This window comes from Rattus norvegicus, chromosome 13, assembly GCF_021556685.1.
Source record: "Rattus norvegicus strain SHRSP/BbbUtx chromosome 13, alternate assembly SHRSP_T2T, whole genome shotgun sequence".
Lineage (NCBI taxonomy): Eukaryota > Metazoa > Chordata > Mammalia > Rodentia > Muridae > Rattus > Rattus norvegicus.
In genome coordinates, this window is record NC_141546.1 from 67318772 (window position 1) to 67346520 (window position 27749).

The window sequence follows — 27749 nt, forward strand, 5'->3', positions numbered from 1 at the left end:
CTTCCTGCAACAGGCAGCTAAGCAGCTGCCTACTGAGTGCTGTGGGCTCGTTCTATCTTTATTCCCTCCATGCTTCCTCCACTTGTACTCTGTTTTCTGAAACTAAAGGTGGCTTTCAGATTAAAGTTAGTCAGGTGATCCCAATAACCACCCAGCTGAGGAAAGGGTGCCAAGGTCAAGCTTTGATCAATTATCCAGAAGAGGCTCTAGCATAGCAGTATAGATACTCGACATCCCGCAAGATAAAACGTGAGGAATACTTAACACGGGGACTGAGACCGACAGCTAGCAATCTCACTGAGCCTGCAAAAGCAGGAATGCCATCGGCCAGAGCGGATAAGTCAGGGAAGGCTAGAAACTGAGTAGGGACAGAGCTAAAGACCAGAACACCTAACTGTAAATGTTCCGTGTCCCTAACAACATGATCACTAGGTTAAATGCTGTTATCTAAAAACACAGCTCTGTGATCACAGCACACCACACGCTCACTGTATTTATTCTCCCTCCACGGTCTTCAGATTCCATGTGTTTCCTCTGCAGGGGAAACCAGAAGAGCCCACCAGAGTCCCCTAGAGTCTGGGAGCTACACAGAGCTTCCTGCCTCATTCCTGGTGAGCCCACATTGATATCAGGTCTCCGGTTGTGACAGCAAACACACCGAGCTGCGCAGTTTCTCCTCTCGGCAAAGGAGGCGTTGCTAGTGAGTTGTATCAGTGCATGTGACCCAAGGAGACGAGAGTGACACTGTCCCCAGAAGAGCAGGCCAGCTTTGGTCTGGCAGTGCATGGAAAGCCAGGTGCCCAAGACCTTTGTCTGCCCAAAGGACCTCAGTCACACACACACACACACACACACTCACACACACTCACACACACACTCACACACATACACACACTCACACACACACACACTCACACATACTCACACACACATACACACACTCACACACACACATACACACACACTCACACACACATACACACACACTCTCACACATACACTCACACACACACACATACACTACACACACACACACACACACTCACACACACACACACCTTCCTTCCCAGTGCTCTCTGCTCTGCCATCACAGTCTCTCTGCAGGTTGTCAGACCCTTCTTCACCACACGACTCTGCAACCTTCCTCTGGGGTTCCCCTGGCTCCAGTCTGGCTTCTTGCCAACACATCCTCCCTCAAAGTCTGTCAGAACTCTAAAGTGAAAATCTGGCCACACAGCCCTCAGAACCCTGCACGGTCTGCCCCTGTAATAGCACATCTCCAATCCCACAGCTTACTGACCCCACAGCTGAGAGCTACAGCTCACAATGCCAGGTTGTTCTCTGGCCCTGTCTCTTGTCACTCACCCACCAACTTCTAGCCTCATCATCCCTAGGCTAAGCCTCCTCGTGCAGAAATCCCATTCCTGGCCTCCCTGCCTCCTTACACAATGTGCTCTGTGACTGAAATGTGTCAGAGTCCTAAGACTGGCTTTAAATTCCTCCCGAGCCACAGACCTCCACAGAAAAGCCCAATCTTCAGTGCAGCTTGCCTGGGCAGCCCTCCACCCCTGCCCCATTCACAGTCCCCAGCGGGTGTCCCATCCACAACACCCTGGAACTGACTTGATGTCTGTCTCTCTCACTTGTAACCCTTTTAGAACACTGCTCACTGAACTCTGAACCCCCATATTTAGCATGCTGTCTGGGAAGTGATAGATGCTATCGTAGGCACGATTACACGCTCACACACACATGACAGAAACAGGCGACATAAAGACCAGCAAGAGATCTCACAAGGGCTGTGTTTACCCACAAATGACCCAGAAACTGCAGAGAACCCCAAATCAACTCTGTGGAGCTGGCCACACCCACTGGCCGGCCAGAGACAGACTGCTGGCTGCATCTTAGAGAATGAGGCAACTTTCATGATCCCTCATTTCCAATCCTTGCCTTGCTCTGTTTATAGAAATCGGCCTTTTCTGCCAAGACACATAGCGTGGTCGCGATGGTTCACTTAACTTTTCAAGTATTCTAATGTAGCATGTATGTGACAGTTACGAGAAAGTCTGATAACTTAGAAAGGGGAAGTTTGAAAGGAAATGTACGCTGGGGATAAATGAGACAGAAACAAACAGGCCAGTGCACTGACAGATTCCAACAGTGAGCTAACGTGGAGAGGCACACCACTTATCTCTCTTCTTTACTTTCCCAATTTGAAATTCCAGGGGGTTTTTACCTTATGCTGTTGGAGAAGAAAGAAAAAAATGGGTCTGTGATAGGAAGAATATGTATATTTTAAGTATAAAGAGTTAATATGCCTCTAAGGTTTGTGCTGTTCTTATTTTCTGGAGGTGGACATGTATTTTTTTAGTATTTGTCAACATTTTATTTATTATTTTTATGTACATATGTTTTGCCTACATGTATATCTACCCCGTGCATACAGTACCCAAAGAGACCCAGAAGAGGGTGATGGATCCTCTGGGGCTGGAGTTACAAAGGTTTGTGATGTACCATGTAGCACTGGGAATCGAACCCAGATCATCTGAAAGAGTAGCCAGTGTTCTTAACCACTAAACCATCTCTCCAGTCCCTAGACGTGCAGTTTTTAAAGCTAAGTTCTCTGGGTTGACGAACTGAAATGGATATTCTTAATTAGCTATTATTGTTTGCTCAGAGCCTGAGGGATTTTGAAAGCAATGATGAGATACCCATAACTCAGACAGCTCTAATGTGTGGCCTGTGTTCTCTTGGTTGGCACGAGCTACCATATTTTGGACTAATTATTTGAGAAATATGTTCCCAAAGTCAAAATGAAAAATACCAGTTTCTCAGTTTTCAAATGCTTGCTGAATTTTGGTCTTTACTTTGTAAAGCCTAACTTAAGCATTCCAACAGACACGAATAGCTCACCCCAAGGTCTGTTTTCCTAGATGAAAACAAGGATGACCAACGGTAAACCAGAGGCTCCTCTGGGGCTTATCTCCTTTCAGCTCTAAAATCCCACTCCTGCTCTCTCCAACCACACAGAACCGTAACACTTGCCAGGACTTTTTAACTCCTGTCTTGCCCTCTTCCTTCAATGGTCCACAAGTAGACAAGCACAATCAGAGCTCGTGGTTTTAAAAGGCACTGGGAAGTTTTATTTTTGTTCTAAAGAATAATCGCTATCTTTGTGTGTGCCCTGCTCTGTTCCAGAAAGAATGTTGAGACAGCCAGAATCATTACCTAATCGATTTTTCTCGCTCCTACACCCCTCTGCTTCTCCTTATAGGCTGACATCTTCATGGTGATTTGGCTTTAAATGAGAAACAACCATACATTCATATTTGTCAAGATAGTATGAGTCCCCTCAAAAGGATGAAGCCTGATTCATCCACTCAGCAAATATTTTATTGGTTGTAGTTACAAGATATTATCTAGAGGGGAATATAAACAGACAATTACAACAGCATAAGAGAAACCCGTAACAAGACACCCAGAATGCTCAGGAACACAAAGAGGCAGAGCGCCTCTGCCCTGGGGGCGTGGGGGTGCCAAAGAAGAGTCCAGAAGAGAGGTAGCTGACAATTTAACGACTTCCCCACATAAGACAATGTACACATAGGTAGTCCATGCGAACATGCAACCAGTGTAAACAAGAATAGAAACGACTCAATGCGGATATTGCCAACGTTCGTTCACCAAGGCACTCCCAAAGTGCTTTCCTTGTCCTTTATTTCTATAGCCCGTTTCTTCCATCCACCTGTTTTCTGCCAGGCTCCTAGCTATCAAAACTCCAACTCATCCTAACCAAAACTCATCAAGAGCTGAAGTGTGCAAGAGTGTGACAAGCCCCAGAGACTGGAAGAGAGGCAGCAGGGCCCTACCACAGGGTCACATGATTGCAGTATAGCAGTGAGGTTATCCACTGGCCCAGTCCACTCCCCAAAGTCAACACAAAGTGAACCCATTACTAAAAATCCAAGCTTATCCTAAGTGTGATACGGTTTTCTGGACCATCAATCTGTCTTGCTTTGAAGACTCCAAAACTGACTTGTTTTTTCTGTCCCTTTTAGGCCTTTGTTTAACATGTGCTTTCCCTGATATTTCTCGATTCCTTTGTCCCTGTCACTGTGCATGTATGCCACAGTGTTGGCATCAAAGACAAATAACACGAGGTGACCATTTGCCTTCCAAAATATTACAAACTAAGAAAGTAGTCAGATGAAATTCATTTTTAATGTCATGGCTGGAGCCACTTTCCTGTGAGAGCTTTAAGTCAATAAAACTGGCCAATGCAGGAATTATTGTAAAGAAAGGGTAGGTCAAAACTGTAATGCCATTGTCAATATTCATTGGCCACATTGCCAGTGGGCCAGACGACCACTGCATGTGTAAGTAAACCAGGCCTAGATCATCCCCAGTATCTACTTTTAGGACCACTGACACAATGTATTCCTAGAATGATCACAAACTAAGCAAACTTAAGAATCAAAATAAAATACTGTGACTATGTGTTTTGTTCTATGGTCTTCATACAAGGATGTGTGATTATTTTTTACCCTTTTTTAGATGTGTTTGTTTTATGTGTATGGGTGTTTCCCCTGCATGAAGGTATGTGAATTACATGTGTGCCTGGTGCCCATGGAGATCAGAGGAAGGCATGGATCCTCCTAGAACTAGAATTACAGGTGGTAGTAAGCCGCCATGTGGGTTCTGAGACAGGAGCGACAAGTGCTTTTAACAGCTAAGCCATCTTCCTGACCCCAAATATGTAATCATTTAGCTATACTTCCTAGAACTGAATATTAATTATCCTGAGATTTTAGCACTAGAAAAATAGAAAAATTATACTCCATCTTTTGAAAGTTGGCTTGGTTTAGGGAGTCTTATTGTTGTTGTTTACATGGGATCTTGTGTAGCCCGGGCTGGCCTTAAAAATCACTAATGTAGCAGAGGATGACCTTGAATTCCTGATGTTCCTGAGTGCCGGGCTTACAGGTGTTAAGCTTTTTTGAAGAGCACTCCAGACACAGTATCAAGACCACGCCTACACGCGCATGCTAAAGGACCTCATATACATCTTTCATACTTTATACACCCCAAATGTCAAGCTTATCAATTGATATACATCATCATAACACATCTTATAACTTATGGCTCAGGTTATCATTCAAAGCATACGGGAGACCAGAAGGCTACGTTTTTCAAAGCCTGCACCAAGAATGCTCTAAGGGGAAGCATGCCCCATGTGCACCAATGCTAAGGAAACAGCCCTAGAGCTGCAGGCCATTCTTGACAGCAAATGTGCACCTGTGCACAAATCCAGCCTCTGCTGTTCTTAACCCTACAGGCAAGCGAGCAGCTCCAGCCTCTGCTGTTCTTAACTGTATGACCCTACGGGCAAGCAAGCAGCTCCCTCTGGGCACCACTCTCCTTGTACACAAAGGAAAGATGAAAGACAGCATCGTAATACCGCCTTCCCCATAAAGTTGTTGTCAGATGACAGTGTGCACGAAGCGTCTTCCTTGCCTTACCTCAACCCCATTAACTCTAAAATTGTTCACTTTGAAGAATTCTGAATAGGTTACTGGAATGTAGGGAGACAAACATGAGGAAGCCAACTGGGTACCAAAGAGGAAGATTTCATAATTGTTATGGCTCAATTGGTTGAGTCATATTAAATTAAGCTGCGATTTTCAAAAAAACAAAAATCCAGAGCTTCTTCAGAGGGCACCTAACCTAAGACAAGAAATCAAGTGGCATTCCAGGCAGAGAGTTCTAAGAACTGACGTCTATGAGCAGTATGGTGTCTGTGAGTCACCTCTTCAAATGCGAGGAGGGCAGGATTCCTCCATGAACCAAAAACAAGCTTCCACGATCCTCTTCTCAAGGTTTCCGATCTACAGTTTAACTCAGAGCCAAGCCCTCTGAACTCTATAAGGCTATGGGAGAGGCAGGATAAGACGGGAAGTGGAGTCAGCGAGCAGAGCAGCTGATAAGAATCACTAAGCAACTGTCACCCTCTAAACGAAGGACAGTTTGTTTGGGTTGGGGTCCCCTCTATTGCTCATGTTACATTCATTGTTACCATATCTGGCTAAATACTAACACTGCCACCCATGCAACATTTTGCATCATTAGAAAGAGTAAAACAGCCCAGCACAGTGTTGCATACCTTTAACTGCAGCACTCGGAAGGCAGAGGGAGGCGAATCTCTAAGTTCGAAGCCAGCCTGATCTACAGAGCTAGTTCCAGGACAGTCGGGGCTACCCAGCACCAGAAAATGCAAAGTCTATTTGAAGACAACTGGTTTAGAGCTTATGAATCATTTACAAATAGTCACATGGGTCAGAACCATACCAACATCCCATTTAAATAATGTATATATACATAAAGCCGCCAGCAGTAACACAGTGGTTTGTCGGCACTCTAAACAGCTACTGTTAGCATCATATTGAGTAAGGCACCTGTTTGGTAAGTAAAGACCTCTAGTTTTCACTGAGAAAATTCCTAACTTTGTAGCCCACATCTTCAAGGTCACTAGCAACTTACTATTCCGGTCAACAGTATCCTGACCCAAGCATATAGCAGGGAAATCCTGACCTAAGGCAGGTTGAGAAGGTCAGTGTGGGGTGTGGGGGAGATCTTGTGTCAGCAGCCATGGCAGAGGAAGATAGGGGTCCTGGCTTCCTGGCTTCCCGCCTTCAACTCTGAGTCTCACAAGTCATCTTGCCTCCGCGCCTTCTAGGCGCACGCCACACTCTACCTGGGAACACTGCTCCAACCTGTGTGTTCTGAAACTGAGGTCAGTAAGGTGTGGTGCAAGTGCACACTCCCCATTGCTTTGAAGACCATCACCCACAAGACCTAGTGTGGCCGTAATGAAGCCCAGTAAGCACCTACCCCAGCCTGCCTCTCTTCAGACACCCACCGCTCTCTAAATCTCCAACAGAAGAATTCCTCTGTTCTCCCACGTCCCTGACCCCATTGCCAGGCTTTCTGCCTGCACGGTCCCTTCATTTGGGATGTGTTGAGATTCACTGGTGGAATTAAGAACTCACATGACCCTTCCCAATAGTTTATGGAAAGCAGATTTTTCCAAGTGTCTGTCCCCCACCCCACACTCTATAGGCAGAGTCCCAAGTCTAAGTAAGCACCAGCCTCATCCCATTCTACAGAAAGGTCACAATGGGAAAACCTGCCGCCCCTCAAAGGCAGTGGGTCTGAATGGCCTCTGTTGGTTGTGCACTCTAAACTCCTGGGAGTGGGGGCCGGGCTGTGACATCACCACATAAGGAGCAGGGAGAGAAAAGGGTGTCTTCTGGGCACAGTGGTTTATGACACTTGTAGACGCTAGTAGTGCACTCTGGCCAGTTCTCTGTGTGCCTGTCCTCTTCTGCCACAACACCCCCAGTCTGTTTGCCAAATACCTCAAGATGTTTCCGGAAGGTTCTGAATTATTGACAAACTTAAGGAAGATGCTTTGGGAAACACCAAGTACTAAAACAGACCTGTTCCCCTAGTGCAAACACTTGGCCATCAGCAGTTTCCTTTTTAGGACCAAGGAGGAGAAAAGGGGGGAAAGGGGGAGGTTGCCTTGGCTAAATAATAATGATATTCACAGAAGAGCAGACACTGAAATTCCAAAGTTCAAGATCTCAGAAGCTCTACTCACCCCTAGCCATCTTGCTCCTTTATTGGCCGCCTGTTGAATCTGGACTCTTTTGAGGGTGACATGGTAAACAGCTCCTTCCTCTACCTCTTCACCCCAGTCCTGAATCGAGCTCTGCCAGGGATGGGATAAAGAGAAAGAAAAAGAGGGTCGCGGAGTGTGTAGTTGTTTTCTTCCCCCTTGGCTAACCACAATCTATCCCAGCTGCTTCCCTGCTGACAACGGCTGTTCGGAATAAATACTCCTAACAGCAGCACAAGACACACTGCAATAGGCAAGGCTGAGATTTTCTTGGCTAGCAGCCTTTTCCTGCGGTATCAGGATCCTTCGACTTCTCTGTTCAGTTATTTTTCCTAGACTAGCCACATATCTTAAATCGTTTTTTCAAGTTCTTTTTCCCTTCATAAGGAAACTGTGGTTTAGTCCTGATCAACTCTGTCCCTTTAAGTGAAAGGAAAAATAACTCATTTGCAAAAACAAAAGTTTATACTTCTCTTAGGTACACAAACATTTGAGCAATGTCGATTTTAAACTCCCTCAAACAAGTGTTTTAATGCCAAGAACCCTCTTTGGGAAGTGAAGATGCACTTCTTTTTCTCCTCTTACTGTTTTGGAACCCCCCAAAAAAAAGTTACGTGAGGTATGGAAAGTTTTTATTTCCAAAAAGAAAAAAAAAAAAAAAACCCTCTGGCAAGTGCAGGGAAAGCAACACATCTTCACGTAGTTTCCACTGAAATTTACACAGCGACCCCCTGGATGGCCATGTTGCCAGCTAAACCTCGGATCTGTGTTAAAGGGCTGCTGCTGGGAGGCAGAGCGCGGCGCCGCTCCCCCAGACTGAGTTCTGTCCTTTCCAAGTTCTGCTCTCCTGACACGCATCTGCCTGTCCCAGACACCCCGCAGGCAATGCCTGAGAACACAGACGTGGATTCTAGGGAGAAGAGGCACAGAGAGGGGAAGGATACAAAGCAGAGCGAGAAAGCTCCTCTCAGAGCGCGGGGTTCGGGCGGCTCCGATCAGTTAGACAGTACAACTCGGCCCGAGAAAGCGGGAGATGGGAAGATTCCCCCAGCAGAGAAGCGTCCGGGGAAGGCGGGGAGCTCGCGTTACCATTTTAGCTTGCCAAAGTAATTTCATTCTCAGTTTTCTCTCCGGCACACGGACGCTGCATGGTGCGCCCTGCTCCGAGGCGGCCCGGGCGTCTCTCTGGCCCGGCTTCGGGTCCCCACGCTTCCCACGCGTCCTGCTGCCCACCACCGCCGCCGCGCGCGACTCGGCCACAAAGGAGCGCCGGCCAGCGAGCAGGCAGCCCGGGAGCCCGCGGCAGCAGACTCCTCCCCGCCGCTCCGTGATGTCAGGCTTTCCTGTTTGTGCTTGCGAGCGCACTCTCCCTTTCGGAAGCCCCGCGGATCAAGGGAGCAAGCAATCGTTGCTCCAGCTTCGGAGTGGTGGGGAAACGATGCTTTCAAGTAGACCGCTTCAACAGGGTTTCCTGGTGGCCACCAGGTGCCAAAATAGAACCATGTGTGCCATGGGACTTGTGTGCGCAGCCTCCCCTGCTTCACTAAAGGAAACTGGGGGAAATCAGGGTGAGGGACTCTTGTGTGATCTGCTTGCTATTTGGAATTTAGAGCAATTAAATCAGAGTCCCCTCGGTTTCAGAGATGTTCTTAGGATAAAGTCACAAGCTATCTGGGTATCTAAAACCATGCCCAGGGGCTCTACCCTGCCTGGCACCTGCAACTGCCTGGACTTGTTCCTACTGCCCATTCTTATTTGTGGCTTCCTTACTGCTTTTTTTTTTTTTAAAGGTGGCCCTGGCTAGCCTTGAACACTTGGAACTTTTGAGGCAATCCTCCTGCCTCTGTCTCTTGAGTGCTAAAATTACAGGCATGCATCAGCTCCACCTCCGGTTCTGATAAGGCTCAGTTAGTTACAGCCTTACTGACTACTGTGGTGAGAGCGGAGGGTTTTGCTGAATCTGACAGTGTGTGGCAGAGGCTGAAAGTGGTCCTGGGGGTTTCTGGAGCCTCTGTGGGTAGCGAGGGGGGGTGGGGTGTTGAGCACTGTGGGGACACAGAGGGATAAGTACTGCAGGGAAGAAAGCCTTTCAAAGGACAGTGCTGGTAACAATTTTATCTTAACACAATGGTCTGTGTGGGATAATACATTACTTTTTAAAAGATCTAGTTCCAATAAATCAACGGCAAGCGATAACACATAGTAATGCAGCCAGAGCTGCATCTGCCAGAACCCCACGCCAACTAGGAAAACCTTGTGTGTTTTACAGGTGTCACTCCCGCTCCGTCTGAAAAAGCCCTCCTCCTGACTGCTGTGCTAAGGCATAGCACTGAGCCTTGGTCAGTAATGAATATATATCATGAGAGAAGTCAGCCAATCAAATGAGCTGAGAAGTCAGCCAATCAAATGAGCTGAGAAGTCAGCCAATCAAATGCTCTGATGTCTCCAAAAGAACATTAGAAATGACAGCAAGGGCACACCAAGCAAGCAAAGGGTCCCTGCACACTGCAGAATGTCTTCAAGTCCGTCACTCGCTCCTCATAAAGCCCCAGGCTTCAGGGGGTCAGGACTGTGTGGGGAGAAAAATAATCTTTTACAATAAATATTAAATACACACAGACATATACACACATTCCTTCTGCCATGTTCAGTACTCAGAACAGAGTGTCCCAGGAGCTAGTGGGAAAATATGTGGAGGCCCTACCTCAGGCTTCTTAGCCAACTCAGGGCCCCAGGTCACACCTAGAGGACTTCTTGGTGATTCTGAAGACAGCAAGAGGCAACCAGGACAGGCAAGCAGAGCTTCGGTTAATTTCGACACCACTCTAACCTAATCTGTGCTGTAAGTTTTAAGATTATTGAAAAACTTCACAGATAAGCAACTCCAGAAATTCCTGGAGAAGGTGGCTTGACCCTCACAAGCCTCTCTCAGGTTGTAGCTCTCCCCTTCCTCTCATCCTTCAGCAGTGTCTTGACTGGGTCCCTGGGAATGACAACAGAATCCAGGTCAAACCCAGACTTAACAGTGGGAATCAGCACAGACACTGCTTCCCTAGGATTTGCTTCCTTGGCTACAAAATGGGACAAACGTCACAGAATTTCAGAAAGTGTTAAATAAAGCAATGTGCAGATCACTTAGTGCATGGAGAGTTGTCCAGAAGGTTCCATTCCCTCCCTATCGCCCTTCCCCTCAGGGAAGCACTACACTACCCTACACTACACTGCACCACATCACACCCCACTACACTACACTAAGCACTACAGGCCCAGACTCCATGAGAGGCTGTGTCATGTCTGCAATGTGGAGAAATCTGAAATGATGTCTTCCAAATTATATTAAAGTTCCAGACAGCTTACCAAGAATGATTATTGTGTTTATTCCTGAGAAGGTGTGATTTTGTAACAATCCTTTTATGAAGGAAAGAAAAAGATAAAAACCAAATAGCTGAATTTATGCCTAAATTTATGTGATTGAGAAGTATCAAATGTTGAAATCAATGAGGGCTCTCAACGTCTATTTTAGGCTATCTCACTTATAACGAGCGCTAGGCCACAAACACGGATGCTCTGCACTGAAGCAGAGGGACCGAGAAGGGGTGCTGAGGGGCTGGAGTCTGCTCGGGGACTCTGGGACTGATGAGGACCTGTAGACCTGACACGGAAGTACAGCGGTGATGTGTGTGTGCTGTCCCTTTAGTGTGCCAGGACCCCAGAGGAGCTTGTAGTCGAGGAGAGGAACACTCAAACCGTGAAGTGAACCTCTTTTCTTTAGCACTTTTAACCCAGGAAGAGAAAAAGTAAAACTGCTCCTATGTGGCTAAAAAAATATATTTCACTTATAGGCAATGCCATCAATATTACCTTTTTACCAGGGCTTTTGGATTAAAGTACTAGTTAGTGTGAGGAGCATAAACCTGTAACCCACTTATCAGTCAGTGTGAATTGACTTACCCAGTGAACACCTCACCTAGACTCTTAACAGGCCACCAAAAAACCAGCTCTGAAGCTTTGGTGTCTGACTGTCCTTTTCTGATAAGTTTGCTTCTAAGAATCTTATTGTGTTTGGTGCTATTATGACTTGGTATGGCTTTCCTAATTTTAATTTTAGGCTGTGGTATGACATGTGTGTGAGTGTACACAGTGAGGGGAAAGGCATGCTCACCTGAGCTGGCACATGGGAAGGCCAGAGGTTGACATCTGGGTGCCTTTCCTTAACTGCTTTTCCAACTTACTCTTTGGGAAAGGGTCTTTCACTGAAGCTTAGTTTTGGCAGACTGGTTGGCCAATGAGCTCCCAGGATCGTGTTGTCTCCACTCACCAACCCTGGGGTTACAGGTCCACACTGCCACATGCAGCTTTTGTGTGGCTTCTGAGGCTCCAAACTTAGCAAACGCTGTACCCACTGAGCCACCTAACCAGTCCTTTTTGTCCCAGTGCTGGGGATTCACAACTAATGTTTGAATTTTGTTCTGTGTTCTGTTACTTTAATGTATTTGCTCATTAATTTTAATTGATCTTCTGTTGAAATAGATAAATAAATAAATAAATAAATACCTATTTGTAACCTTCAAGACTTCATATGTTTGAAGTCCATGCTAACCCAAAATACCAACCAACAGAGGCTCTGAATAAAAGATGGCAAGAGGGACTACATCAAACCAAACAGCTTCTGCCCAGTAGAGGAATCCAGCCAGGCTGAAAAGGCAACCTACAGAATAGGAGAAAAAACTTGCACAACATCTGACCAATCAAGAATTAATGTCTATAATAGACAAGAGGGTCTTATAACTCAATAGCAAAAGGATAGCTACAATCTAATTAAAATGGCCAGTAGGCCTGAGTAAACATTTTAGAAAAAATGTATAAAACGCCCACTAGTATATGAAAACATATCTTGTATCATTCACCACAGGAGAGAAGGAAGAGAAGAAGAGAGGAGAAGCAGAAGGGGAGGGCAGTGAGAAGTATCGTGAAAATGCTATACCGTTTTGTACACTAACTAGAAATGGATTCTTAAAGGGAAGATGGAAGGGAGGTGGGAAAGGAGGTGTTGAGGTTCAGGCGTTAAGGAGGATGCAGAAAAAAGGGGCCCCTGGTATACTGTTGCTGGGAAGGTAAGCAGTACCCACTATGAAAGAAAATATAGATGTTTCTCAAGCAGTTAAAAATTCATAAAAATCAGTAATGCCAATTGCAGCATGCATGAAAGAATGTCTTTCCAGATCTCTAAGAAACTTTCCATGTTTATTACAACATTGTTCACCATGGCCATACTACAGATACAACCAGGATGTCAATCAATGGATGAACACACAAAAGAAAACTGATGCGATGGAGTACTCTCCAGCTTTCAAAAAGACACAAGTCCTTTTAAAGAGACTCTACGGGAGGGGATCTATGGAAGATGCTCTGCTAAGGGAAATAAGTCAAGCTCAGAAAGACAACCTGAGATCTCACATCCGTGGAGTCACTCAAACACACATAGAAGCAGAAGAGAGGGGTGATGCCTGGTGGGTGTGGGAGTAAGAATATGAGGTTTCAGTTATAGGAGATAATTTAGCACAGGACTGACAGCTACTGCTGCCTGAGAGTAGACACTATGTTAATGACAGCGACAGGAATAACGGAGCAGGAAGAAACATGGGAGAAGATGCATGTGTCCCTGGCCTTGATGGTAATGATGGTTTCATGACTGTGTACTGATCTCCACGTTTATCAAATCACAAATATTAAATATAAAAGCATGCCACGTCACTCATATCTTAATGAAGTCACTTAAAAACCTTGTCTTGAAGATGACGAAGCCAAAATAAGATGGCTAGAACTAATGAGACCTTAGCTCTGTCATCCCCAAACTCAAGACTGGACTACAATGTCCTATGTCCAGTCAAAAGTTTAGAGGAAAGCAGCTATAGGAGTAATAGCAATAACTGTGGGAAGAAGAGGAAGAGAGTGGTCTACGATCCCTTACTGTGGTTGGGTAGCAACTGTCTTCCACCCACTCACAACTATTACCTAGAGAGCAGCCTTTCCTAGTCACTGCTAATAGATTTTAAATGAAACTGGTAAGAGGAATTTGCAATAATTTTATTAACAACTATACTTTCAGCTACCTCTAGTCCTTAACAATAACTTGGAAGGAAGATATAAGCAAATAAATCAGATACTTCTTAACTTTTAGCTCCAGCAATATCTAAGTGTGGCTGAAGCTACTCCATCCCATGAACAGCCCATGAATGCTTCTCCCGAGTCTTCAGGCTTGTGGGCTATGCTGCTTAGCGATTGGCTTCCCACGCTCAGCTTCCCAGTGTCAGCTGGGCTTTCTGTTAGGGTTGTTTCCAGCTGTGAAAACTGGGGTTGGCCTGGGGGTGCAACTCATTGATAAAGTGTGTGTTTAGCATGTACAAGGCCCTGGGTTCAATCACCAATTCTGAAATCAAAAAAACAACAAAAACCCTGGGGGTGCTCCATTCGCCTACTTTTTGCTTGAACTTTCAACCTTGCTTTGCAAAGGATAAGGAGCCAGTCATGCTTGGTTAAAGATGAATGCTCCTTTAAACCCTTCTTAAACAACAGACAGTTGCTGTCATTTTCTGAGCCCAAACTGACCTTATTAATTATCGCAGAGACACTACAAGGCATCGATTAAAATTCTCAATGTTCTGCCATTAGATTATTCTATTCATGTAAGCAAATTATGAGCCTTTTAGACAGTCGTATTGCAACTAAAGAAAAGGTTGCCCTGAGGGATGGAAAGTAAAGATGGAAGAAATACAAGCAAATGCCATTCAACCACTGCCAGGCCTGAGACAAAGGGCTCCTACGGCCATAACAGAAAATATTTTTCAACTAATATTTTAATCATTTGTTGGTGGTCACTCTTATTGTTGGTGATGCTCACTTACAGAGGAAGATGGTTTATGGAATACTATTTGTACCTGGGGCTAATGTACATTAATGCCTCATCTAATTATAGATCTCTATAAAAGAAAAAAAGGACACAGCCAGCCATGTGTCCACAGAGATGAAAAAGATCAAAACACAACAATTGGCTGTGACATGTTGCCAGGTTCTGGGTGACACATAGTGATCAGTCAGAGGTCAAGGTGAGTGGGTGACCCAAGCTGCACATGAAGAGCTCTGACCAAGAGTCTGGAGCATTACTGGACAATTAGCCAGGGACAATCATCTCCCTTGTCACCAAAGCTAAAGGACCCTCCTTTTGTCATAAGCATGGTACTGAAATAGCAGTGAGCCTTAAATAAAGAAGGCTGAAGTGTCAAAGCCATGGCTCTTCAGTCAGAGACATCTAGAGCTGAGGTCTAGCTTGATCACTTCACTCTGATGCAAGACCTTCATTCCAACCCATTTAGTCCTGCTAAGAAGAGAGGAATATAAACACTTCTGTCGTCAGCCTGAAGTAGGAATTAATCAAGAAGTCAAGAAGTCAAGCTTTCAGCACAGTAGCCAACACCACGGTTACTACCCAATGCTATCAGCAGTAGGGGCTGCATGTGTTAGGATAAAGAATTGCAAAGAGTGTAGGAAAGTAATGATGTTAAAGTCAGGCTCCTCTTATAAGTAGCTCAAGATTCTATAGCTTAAAGACAGAATGGCATGATACAAAGATCACGGCGAGAGCCTTAAGTCTCACATACTGTCCAATCAGTGAGCAGCATTCACTGAGTTGCTACAACCCCAGGAAAATGCTGAGCTCAATGTTCCTGCCAATCCATTCTCTCCCTAGACAGAGTGATCTTTCCAAATGGCATTACCATCTCCCCCTGTCCTTTACCCCCTCTAGTGGTTCCCTATTGCCAAGGATAAAAGCCTAAATGCTTCCGGTACTCCACGGAGCCTAGCTGTGGCTAGCCCCTGTGAGTCCCTACCCTCCTTCCCCTCACCCCACCGTGCTATCAAACTCCACGTTTTTGACAAAGTCATAGACAAGTCCAAGCCCTCCTGCCAGAGGGCAGGATGGCATTTCCCATATGTGGGACATCCCACCCTCTTCTTGCTCTGGTTAAATACCCATATCACCCATGTGCGGCCACAGCACCACATCCCTCTTTCCTCATAAGTCAACCACAGCTGAATATTTGTACCGACAGATGTAAGATTCTTCTACAAAACTGCAAAGGCTATAAAGGCTATGAACATCTATGAAAGTTACATAGATGGTATGTAACTTTAATCTTTTTAAGGCTTAGATGGTTTTTAAACGTTTTAACCTCTCTTTTAGCCCACCACCCACCAGAGGGTAGTGGAAAAGAAAAGATACAGGGAAAGTGGACCAGTTTAGAAATGTTCTTTGGAGCAGCAGTGGCCTGTGGCCTGTGGAAATCGGCAGTTCAGTTCACAGATGACTAGCGGCAGCTCTATCCACTCGTGAACACGTCACAGATGCACCAGCAGTCCAGTTCAGTAGAGGGAGGACAGCAAACTCGAGTCAGCAGGAGGGGCCAGGAGAAGTTCTCAGCTGTGTCTCTTTCAGCAAATCAAAGATCAACAAAGACTCGAGACCCGCAAGCATTGTACAGCTAAATCTATAAGCAAGCCTGGCTCAGTCTCCACCACTGTCTGTAGAGTCCTATTTATACCCTCCAGACATCACGTGTCCTCAGCACATACATGTCAGCAGGTGCAGCTGTCTCAGCTGCCAATCAGCCAGAGTCCGAGGAAGCAGCAAGAGACTGCAGCACGCTACTAGAAGGTTTCTGGTGTGCTTCTCTGTGGAGTCCTGACTAACGTAGCTCAGCTATGCAGTGTAAGGCGGACTAATACACGTGTGCTGTTAGCAAAGAATCCTTCATCACATGTCCTTTCATGTGCTTGTGTTAGCAGAACACCCTTTCACGTGTCTGCTTCAGCAAAACATTCCCTCCTTCATATGTTTGCCCCAACAGAGCACCATCAAACACAACTGACTTTCTAAAGAACTCTTAAGTTTTCATTTCAATGGCACCTGCCAGGTTTGCTCTCTCTACTCTGTGCTTGCCCCTCACAATGCTGTACAGAGACCTGCTATGGTTATTAGCATTGCAGATGCCAAAAAATGAGAGAGAGAGAGAGAGAGAGAGAGATGATTTGGCAGGTAGATGAGGGAGACCACGTTATAAATTCAATAAATGACTAGTAAATATGGTTGGACAAGTAATAGTATATATTGTCACTAACTTAAAAGTAAGTAGAGGAACTGGGTGAAAATGACTTCGAATGCCAGGGGCCAGCAAGTAAACAAACAAATCAGAGCCAGCTGAGCAAGGGGACACCGAGGGGATGACACTCTGCCAGGCAGGCCTGATTCTTGATTCTTGAAAAGCCTGTCAGGACAGGGAGACATTCAGCAATTAACAGCACACACTGTGTTTACAGAGGACCCAAGCTTAGTTCCTAGAATCAGTGGGCAGCAGTGACTCCAGATCCAGCAACCAATGGCCTCCATGATACCTAAGCTTAAAACGCACATAGGCACACATGTGTATTCAAGTCTTCGGGGAGGGAAATGGGAAGGGAGAGGCGGGATGGATATCATATAAGATGCACCATGTACAAGTATGAAACCGTCAAAGAATAACTAAAAGTGTTCTTTAAACTCTTCTGGTAAGGCAGCTTTTCTTACAAAGGCTGCTGTCACATACACTTTGGAAGACAAAGAGAAGCATGGTTTGGAAGAAACAAATGGGGCAGAGAGGACCACATGGTTCAAAGGAGACAGAAAGAGGTGAGATTTGAACCATGTGGTCCAGGAAAACAGTTTGCATTGAGAACTGCTGGGGGAAGAAGTCCGATTCTCCAACAGTGTCAGCATGGACCAATGGAACTCCAGGTCAGTGTGCTTGTCTGTCTTTAAGTCTTCTTGTCTGTTTTGATTTTCTTTTGCTTTTGTTGGTTTTTTGTTTTGTTTTTCTTGTGTGTGTGTGTGTGTGTGTGTGTGTGTGTGTGGAGAGAGAGAGAGAGAGAGAGAGAACGAACATAAAGTTGGCTGGGCAAGAATATAGGAGGGATCTGGGAGAGGAAAAATATGATCCAAATATATTGTATAAAAATAAATAATAACTTTTAAAGATAGTTTGAAATGATAAAATACCACATCGACCAGATGATTCTAATATGTGTCTGTAAATTATCTAAATTATCTTGTGAGGGGAGAAAGGACCAAGAGAAGGTGGTGGAAAAACGCCCTTCTAAATTGGCAGTTTCACGGAGAGGGAAAAGAAGAGGGCTCAGAGAGGAAGACATGAATCTGGGGGTGTGGGAGGAATACATTCTGCAGCTGATGACAGGTGGCATGCTACAAGAAAATGAGAGAGAAAGCAAATAAACAAAGGAAATGAAAAGGTTTAGGACCAGAGCTCTGAGAATGTGGGGACATGTAAAAAAGATAAAATAAGAAGGGCTTCTGTTTGGGGAGGAAAAAAAAAATAAAACATTGGCTCAGTTCTTAGGAGGAAGAAACTTAGAGATAGTGACAGAGGAGTGACCGAAGGGAGGGAAAACTAACGATGTGTCAGTCCATACGCTGGGAAGTTCACAGGAACCATATGACCAGTGGGGGCAGGGAGGTCGGCAGTGGAGCACGCAACCGTCTGACAGTACGTGTCTCACAAGAAAAACAGGACAAAACAAACAAACAGAAGGACCCAAGAAGAAAGCAAGACTAGGAGGAAGCCAGAGCTGTGGGAGGTAGTGATGGGAAGAGCACTCACTTACGAATTCTCAAACTGAAGTCAGAGTTGGAAGACACTCAGTGGACTTGTCAATATTTCAAACAAGCTTTGCCCTCAGCCACTGTTGTCAGATGCTGTGGGGAGTTTTAAGTGAGCTCTATTTTAAAAACCTGCAAATGTTTTAAAAAAATTATCGCAGTTATTTTATGACACTCTTCAATAAAATGTAACCAAAGTTAATTCAAAGTCTTAGTGTGGTCAGTTACATAACTGCAGAATTGCTGAATGGCTTAAACACTGTGTTTTCCCAGAAATATTTGTCTTCTGGATGAAACCAAGAATGGAAAGTTCCTGGCTTCCAGAACAGCGTCTGAGAAGGTGGAAAGAAAGAAAAGCCTACATAATGGGAAAGAAACCTTAACAAAAGTTAACCAAAATGCCACAAGTGTGCTAGCTTCTCACACGGAGAAGCAGAAACTCAGAGAGAAGTGGGTTAGAAAGCCGGTTGTGTATCCATAAGATAATCCCCACTTTCTTAAAACAAAGGAAAAAACAAACAGAAAATGTTTCAGACATTGAAAATGTTAGATCTTTGGGCCTTGATATGTATCTTTTTGCCTATTAAATTGATGGGATCGGTTCACAGTGGCTAACACTGATCCTGCTTCTTTTAAAGCTTGAGGTGAGCCTTTATAACAGTTAGCTTTTATGTTGCTATGATAAACACCAGGCCCCAAACCCAATTTGGGGAGGAAAGGGTTTAATTTAACTTATAGCTTACAGTCTATTGTCCGCCTGGGGAAGCTGGGGAAGCTGGGGAGGCCAGAGCTGAGGAGGCCAGGGAGGAGCACTGCTTAGCTCAGGTGCCTTTCTTACACAACCCAGGACTACGCACCCAGGGGTGACGCTGCTCACAGTGGGCTGAGCCCTCCCAGATCTCTATGGAAGAAAATATAGCCCACACAGTTACCTACAGACATTTTCTTAATTAAGGGTATGTCCTCCCAAAGACCCCATCTTGTGTCATGTTGACAAAAAAACTAGGTCGTGTGTTCCTACAGGATGGGAACTGCCCTGCTTGGGTGGAGGAGGGGTTACCTTGGCTCACTCGGCTTCCAGGTGACAGAAGAGCCACTGCTCCTCCAGTTGCTACAGCTCCTTCCCAATTAGCTGGTTCTCCCTTTGAATTCCTTCTCTAGGTGGAGAGGTGGTGGGTATCTGTCTGTCTGCCTATCTATCTGTGTGCCTGTGTGTGTTAGGGGAGGGGAGAATTGATAGAAGAGACTGGGTTTTCATCTCAAAGCACAGACATAAAATGTAATGATTTCTCTCAGCATACAACCAATAAAAACACCCTGTAAAGAAATGATGGTCCTCAGCCAGGCCTGGAGGTACAGGCCGGCAATATAGCTCAGTAGGAGGTTGAGTCAGGAGGATTCGGGCCTACATATGTTACAGATGACTGTAAGGCCAGCTAGGGCAATTTAGTGAGGCCCTGGCTCAAAATAAAAAGTTTGGGGGGTGAGGGGCAGGACTTGGGCTCAGTATGAAAGAATGCTCACCCTGTATACGGAAGGCTGTGGGTTCAATCCTCAGTAATGTAGACACAGAGGAGGAGGAAGACGAAGGAGGAAGATGAAGAGGAGGAGGGGGTAAGAGAAAAAAGGATGGCAACCAGCTACCCCCTAAGTGACATGAGCATTTAGCTTTGTCCAAAGGAATTTCTCACCTCTCTCTTGCCAGGCTGCCCACCTGCTGGGCTGCTGTGGCATGGGCCTTGGGCATGGTCCTGGCTTTAGCCCATGACTTTATACCAAGAAGCAGTTGGCAATCTTGGCACCCATGCCTGATCCAAACAAAGTTTCTGGTCTTCTTATGGGAGGAAGCTCAGGATAAAGTGGAGATTGGGCACAGACTAGTGCACTCTTCAGCTTGGCTCCAAACATCCACACCAAAGAGAAACAACCCCAAAGGACCCAAAGAGATTAGAATCAGTCCCCAAGCAGCCAAAGGAATGATTGACTTTGGGTGCAGGGTTCAAGAATGCCAGGACATAATTAGACTTTCTAGGGAAGGTCAAAGAAACCATTCCACAGGGAGCAGCAGACAGGAAAGGCCTGTTGTGACTCTCCCCACAGAACGACGGCCACGCCACCAGTGGATGCCTATCTCTGGGAAAGAAAGGTAGTTTTTAGTTGTTAAACTTGTCAAGACAGCCAGATCTGTACTCTAGCCAATCTACCCATTAAACAGAACAGAATCGAGAGATAAGAGAACCACTTTGCAAGAGTAGATCACTACATCCCCAAGAGTGGGATATTAGAGTCTTAGATACCAAGAGTTAGATTTTAAAGGTCTTTGCCTAATTAGTACTTGAAATAAAGTCTTACTGAGTGCCCACTCTATACTGAACCCTTTGCTAGACATCTCGGAATGAACTCAATCACAGAGCTGTGATGCCTGCCTCACAGCACTGATGAAGGAGGGACAGACAAGCAGAGCAGTTTCGTTAGTGCATGACAGAAGCTGAGAGAAGACGTACAGGTGGCAGGCGCAGGTCAATCACACAACATTTAAAGAGAATTCTCCGGAGAAAGTGATCTTTAAAGTGAAATCTGCCTGGTAAAACACAATCAGTGAGAAACTATAAAAGCAGAGAGGGACGGCGCCAGGCAGATGCATGGGACAAAAAGGGAGTCCGAGCTCTCTTCTGTGGGTGGATATCACCTAGACCATTGTGGGTCTGAGCAGGACAGAGAAAGGAGGGATTTCCCTGTCTCACCACTTGAGCTGAGACATCACATCTATCTTCTCTGAGCTCAGATTGGATCTACAACTGTGATGTCTATTCCCGGCTGTCAACCTGACTATATCTGGAATGAACTACAATCCAGAATTGGAAGGCTCACCTGTGATCCAGATCTTGAGGCTGAGAGACACAAGTTTCTGACCTGGATGTTGGCATGGAGATCTTGAGGCACAGTGGCCATGAATCCCAGGAGACTAAGGCAAGGAGATCTCTGAGTTCAAGGTCAACCTGGGACAAAACAAGTCTCAGATCCAGGCGTGGTGGTACACACCTTTAATCGAGGCACACCTTCTGCTGGAGGCCGAGTTAAGGACATTGGAAGAAGGAAGATTTGCTCTTCTTCACCTGCTTGCATTTGCTTGCCAGCACATCTGTTGGAATCTACTTCTACAGAAGACCAGGTGAAACGGCTAGCCTTGTGGGACTGAGCAACTGCTAGATTCTTGGACTTGCAGTTCACAGCTGCCCATGGTTGGGGAGTTGGACTACAGACTGTAAGTCATCACAACAAATTCCCGTACTATATACATTCTATCCATATCTCTGTGACTCTAGAGAACCCTGACTAATACAACAACCTCGTTCTCCCTGATTCTCAGGCCTCTGCCCTCAGAGAGAATTGCACTCCCTCCCTCCTGGATCTCTCCTTGACAGAGAGCATCCTGTGACTTCCCAGCTTCCATAATTGGATGAGTCAATACTTGTAATTGGTATAGCTCTTATATACTTAGTTCTGCTTCTCTGGAGACCTCAGCCTGATAGCGGAGACAAATGTGGGAATGTATACTATAAGCAGTTAGGAGGGTAACTGTGGGCTTGTATGGAGCCATCCTGTCCCCACATTACAAGTGACAGTACTTGTGCTATACTGTGTTCATTTACAAACACTTCCTCACACATCTCAGGCGGGACACAGCTGGAACTAGAACCCAGGCTTCAAGGAAAAGCCTCTTGGTTCTCACCCTGGAAATGCTTGAATGTCAGGCCGATCCCTGATCAACAAATGGGGGAAAGACCAGCCCTTAGCATCTCTTCTGTAAGATGACAGAGAGTTGAGAAGTACTGACCCCTGTGAGCCTTCAGAAGAAAGAGGAACACAGCCAACTAAGGCATCTTGGAGCAGATGTATAGTCTCAGCAAAGGGTTAGGGTGTTGGGGAGGAGTTTAGGGTGCTGTACAGGATAGAAGATGAGAGTATTCCAAGTAGAGAAAGAGGGGGGCGGGTCATTATAGACTACACGGACCAAGAAGACCACTAGTAGCAGTCACAGTACTGTGCAATGTATCCCAAGGGCATTCGGAGAGCCACACTTAGTACCCAGGGAAGATGGCCCATATCTGTGTTAGCATAGTGTGGGTGAGATTCAGCAGCACCTGGGTAGGTCACAACTACCCAGCATTCAGTCCTGACAACTTAAGTGGCTTGACTTTTATGCCTACTTGCAGGTATAATGTTGAGCTCTCTGCTACTTTGTAGTTTATAACACCTGCTGCATATACCCCCTGATCATCTCTCCCTTTCAAAGTGAAAGTATTAACCACCCCATTTTATATCACAAGAAACAGAAACATCAATAACTCATACAATATAAATGCTGGGCCAGGGTCAAAATTCCAGGACTTTTGACTCCAAATATAGCAATTTCAAAAGACTTTTTCCTTAGGTCATTTACGTGGTAAAACCTTTGCTGGTATATATTATTTCCATTATTTGTGAGCTACACACCTTAGGGACTACATTAGTGCTTCGTTCTCTCTGAGAATTGGAATGTACTTACCAGAACTCAAGAACTAGGTTCTCAATGGCAATCTCCAGGGTTTTCTATCATCTTCCCAGCGCCACTGTCCCAGTGAAGCACATAACTGCCTGGTGTGGCCACCCCATTTGCTCTCTCACATAGGCACGCAGGCGGGGCTCCTTCGTGTAGCGTTAGCAACTGCATGCACTATGGGAAGCCAAGCCCTCAGTCTTACAGGTTAAATCTGGGTGTGGCCGTGCACATCAGCAGGTTCAGCTACTCCACAGGCTGAGGTGAGAGTCTGAGACCAGTGTGAGCATCACAGCAATATGCCCAAAAATATGTCAAAAGGAGAGAGGAAATGAAAGGAGAGGTGGAATGAGAGGGGTGAGGAAAGAAAAAAGTAACGAACTTAGAGCCTGAAGAAAGAGCAAGTCAAGTGACCGCCAGTCACATGAGAAATGCTGTCCTGTGGCATGGATCCCCTAGCTTCCAGAAGACGAAACTCATTCACAGGCAAGCAGTCAGACTTGCCTAAAGCTATGCCTGGAACAAGAAGCAAACATTAGCAGATGAAAAGACAAGTGTTTGCGTGGCAAGAAAACCAGCATGGATGAAGGCATGGAAGTCAAGAGAACAAAGGCAACTCCCTCCTACACTCGAGAAGGACAGCAAGAGCCAGAGAGCAGGCTGGGAGCCACGCCCTTCCGTGCAGGTGCCTGGAAGACACCGTGCAGGAGTTTCCTGCCATGTTAATAAGCCCTGGCCAGGGCTAGAGATGCAGCTCAGAGCACAGAGAGCTCGCCTAGCACACACGAAGACCCAGCTCAGTCCCTCATAAACCAGGCGGCGTGGTAACGGCCTGTGTTCCCAGTACTTGGGAAACAAGAAGCAGGAGGATCCGAAACTCAAAACAATTCTCAGTAACAGAGTGAGTTCAAGGCCAGCCTGGGATATATGAGACCCTGTGATAGATAGATGATAGATAGATAGATAGATAGATAGATAGATAGATAGATAGATAGATAGATAATAAGAAAATAGCTAGATCTGAGTTTGTCCCCAGAACCCATATGGTAGAAGGAGAGCGCCAACTTCTGCAAGTTCTCTGACCTCCACGTGCCCATAGTGGCATGAGGAAACACACACACACACACACACACACACACACACACGCACACACACATACGCGCGCACACACACACACACACACACACACGCACACACACACACAATGCAGGAAATGTATTAAAACACAATAAATAAATAAATAAATAAATGTGTGTGTGCATGCAAGAGAGACAGAGAGAAGTGAGACATGACTACAGTCTGACAAAGGTTAGAATAGCACTCTAGTAAAATTCCTTTAAGCCAGTTCAGTAAGTTCAACCTTCTAAAAAGCCCCACTTAAAAAGTGAGAAAGGACAGATAAAGATGACATTTTTATGAATTACTTTTAATGCTGTAATTTTTCTGCCTCACAGGATTTAAGGAGGCACAGAGGGAAGTGACCATGAGAATTCCTTAGGAAGATGTGATGGTTGTGTTTAATATCAGTTTGCCAAGATTTACAATTCCCTGATTGCCTGAATTGATCTGGGAAGACCCACCCCAAACGTGTGCAGAGCCTTCTAGTAGCAGCCCAGGAAAATGTCTGGCCTTCCCTCTCATTTTGTTGATTTGCTGATTCTTTTGCTGATAGCAGAACCAGCACTCCCAGGCTTCCATCACTAAGGACCAGTGGCTCTCCAGGTTTTCTGTGTCAAACTGGGACTCTGACTCCCAGGTACCTAGTTTTAGTGACTGAGCAACAAGCAAATTCTCAGCCACTCCAGTATGAGACTATTCTTGGTAGGGATGCTCTAGCCACTGAAGAGCCCAGCCTCTCAAGTGTGGGAGGCATGCTGTTGCACTTCAGTGTAAGATGATTTTATAAAATGGTGTGTGTGTGTGTGCGTGTGTGTGTGTGTGTGTGTGTGTGTGTGTGTGTGTGTGTGTACACAGCACGCAATGCCACACATTATTAATCCCTAAAGAATTCTCACTAATACAGAAGGGGAATGGCAAAACTCTGCCACAGATGAAGCTTCACTGCATTCCAGTTCACTTTACACACCAGGCTCAAACTAATCTCCATAAAACACTCCAGTTCAGATGTTCCCTGTGCTCACGTTCCTGCTTTTCTGCTCTCCTCTACCAAACAAAGGTCTAGCTCTAGCCAACAGTGTCCTCTTCCCCACACAGCTGGACCTCTTCACTCCCACCTGTAAGCCCGCATGTAAGACTGGCGCTAGCCTTCAGCATCAGGAATGAAGAGCCTTTGGCTCAGCATTCTGGACTGGAGCGTCCAGCCATCCTTTGTGCTAGACAGGCCCCATGTTCCAGGCCTGATTCCTGCTTGGCGCTCTGCCCGGTCCCTCCATGGCTACAGCCCAGCTTCTCCATTTCCATTCTGCCCTCTCCTCCCAGAGCTTGGAAGTCAGCCCGCAAACCTGAGCAGAGTGGCTGGAGCCTGCTAACGGCTGACACACATTTCATTCCCCCTTCCCGATTACATTTCCAAGAGCCACCTGTTCCTCGCTGCTCCGGTCCTGCACCTTCCTTCCACCCCAATGCCAACTCTACTCGCATAGGCGATGGTCTGTCATCGTCCATATTCCTCTGCAACCCCTTCCAGTGCCAGGCCTGCCAGCCTAGACTTCCTGCAGTTCCCGCCCCAAACTTCGTGCAGATCTAGACTCTGCTGCTTGTACTGAGCACAGCCATTTTAAACGATAGCTTAAACCACAGCAGGAAGACATTTGAAGCCATAGAGGCCAGAGTCCCCAATTGACTTCTTGAATGTTTATATATCCTTCCCTCCAGCCCAAATCATCCCACTGTTATTTGCCCCCCCCATTCCCTATGCTTACAGAACCCCAGTTTAGTCCTGCAAACCCCAAAGTCTAGAGAAGGCGTTCTTCAATTCCTTCCCACATGGACATTCCTAATAAAGAGTACGCTCACAGAAGTGACAGAGCATAACACACCCTTCACTGGCTGGACATTCCATTTCCCTCTGATCGCTTGTGACCCGTTATCTAGGGTCCTATTTGGAATTTTATTGCATTCCTTCTTATTTTACAAATCTTATCTCACTAAGGATATAAATAAATACCCTGGGAATAAGACCCATGTCTGATTACTTAGCACAGCAAAACACAGGAGTAAGGAGGATGGGAAAGGGGAGGAAAAGGCAGAGAGCCTTGGCCTAATTTCACAGCATGAGTATCAGTCCACAGTTCACAGTACACATCCGAACGAGCTCCCCCTGACTGTCTGTTTAGCCTTCTCCATTGTCACTCCTGAAGCAATGGGACTTCACAGCCCTGCCCTCCCCTCAATATCCTGTAGAAAAGCTGCAGTAACAAAAGACACAGGAGCCCCGCATGTGTTGATACAAGTGGAGTTTCCAAGGGTGTTAAAGAGGATGGAGTCAATCCTGGCAGCCAGCACAGCACACGGCTTCCTGTTCCTTATAGCAATGAGGTGGGGTGTGGAGACCACACCGCTTACTCTGTCAATGTCCACGCCACTGTGTGAACAGGGACTGTGATGCTTCCTGTGTACCACTATTCTGTACTCCCTCACCAAGTTCCCTCTTAGAATGTTCATATACTTAAGAAAATATGACAGCCATCCCACCAGAACCTTGGGTGGAGGCTGGATCACAAGCCCAACAAAAACGATTATATTCCACCAGCCTCAGCCTTCTGTCTGCACTTTCTGATAATTCTCACATTCAGATGGTTTTCACGGGTCACGCTGCTATTTGACTGTATGTATACAGTACCCAGATCTAGATCATGAGCTCAAAAGGGCTTTGGTCAGGAGTCCCACAGTGCCAAACAGACATCACGAATCTGTTCTATGAAGGAGCATTCATGACTGAACGTGTTTCAAAGAGCCCTCAATTGCTTACTCATCCCTCTCAGCATTCCCTCTCATCTCAGGGATGAGGCCCGCATCCCTGCTGAGGCCCCAGGTGCTGGGGTCCTTTGGAAGCATCAGAGAAGATTCTCTCCTACTCACAGGATTGAAGAACTGTGAGAGCCGCCGCTCAGACTCCGTCTTTGGGTTAACATGGGACGGTCTAAGCTGCAGTCCTAGTATCTTCGGCCAGTGTGTGAGGACAGATACCCTTGTTGCCTGCAAAGCTGTATGGAGACTCAAAGCAGCAGACGGGGATGATTTGAGCATCATTTATTTACATATCACATGGCTAGAAGCTAACCTGCAGGCAAGAGTTTAAGAATAAAAGCAGAAACCAACGATGCATATTGAGAATACAATGCCTACCTACTCAAGATGCGTGCTGACTCTGACAGTGAGACAGGCACAGCCTTTCGGAGCACAGTTGGCAATATATACCCATATTAAAAGCACATCTTTGTCGCATCCTATTCTAGATTCAGTGAAAGCTGCTTTCCATCAAAACCTGAGAATTTAGTCCTGTTTAGGACAGAAAAAAAAAATCACTGCATCAGAATGCTCACCTGGCTTGTCTAGAAGAACTGGGGTCCACCCCCAATGCTAGAACAAGTATGAATACATTTTTCTAATAAATTTTTAAAAAACCACACATCCTTGAGGAAGGAGTCTTGTCACTGCTAGAAACTTACCTGTGGATTCACAGAACATTTCATTAAGGTATAGAGGAATGGTTATTAAAGCACAATTTGTCATGGTGTTTAAAAATACACCAACACTTCTTCCAGCCTTGGGGCTGGGTAAAGGAAAATGGTCTGTCTGTATGATGCACAGTGATCCGTTACACAATGGTTATAGGAATTGGTCTGAGGATGCCAACTTGA

At 45.8% G+C, this 27749-nt stretch overlaps 1 protein-coding gene across 5 annotated transcripts in view; it reads right to left on the minus strand.

Annotated features, from left to right (window-relative positions):
- Nucleotides 1-27749, minus strand: part of Rgl1 (ral guanine nucleotide dissociation stimulator like 1) — a 278552-nt gene that overhangs the window by 109404 nt on the left and 141399 nt on the right. For 2 of the 5 annotated variants that reach the window (XM_087580166.1, NM_001105957.2), the window contains 1 exon segment: nucleotides 7661-7771. The exons of 2 other annotated variants lie outside the window; for them this stretch is intronic. In XM_087580166.1, coding sequence (XP_087436292.1) covers nucleotides 7661-7771 — 111 coding nt within the window. 5 annotated transcript variants of the gene reach the window in all.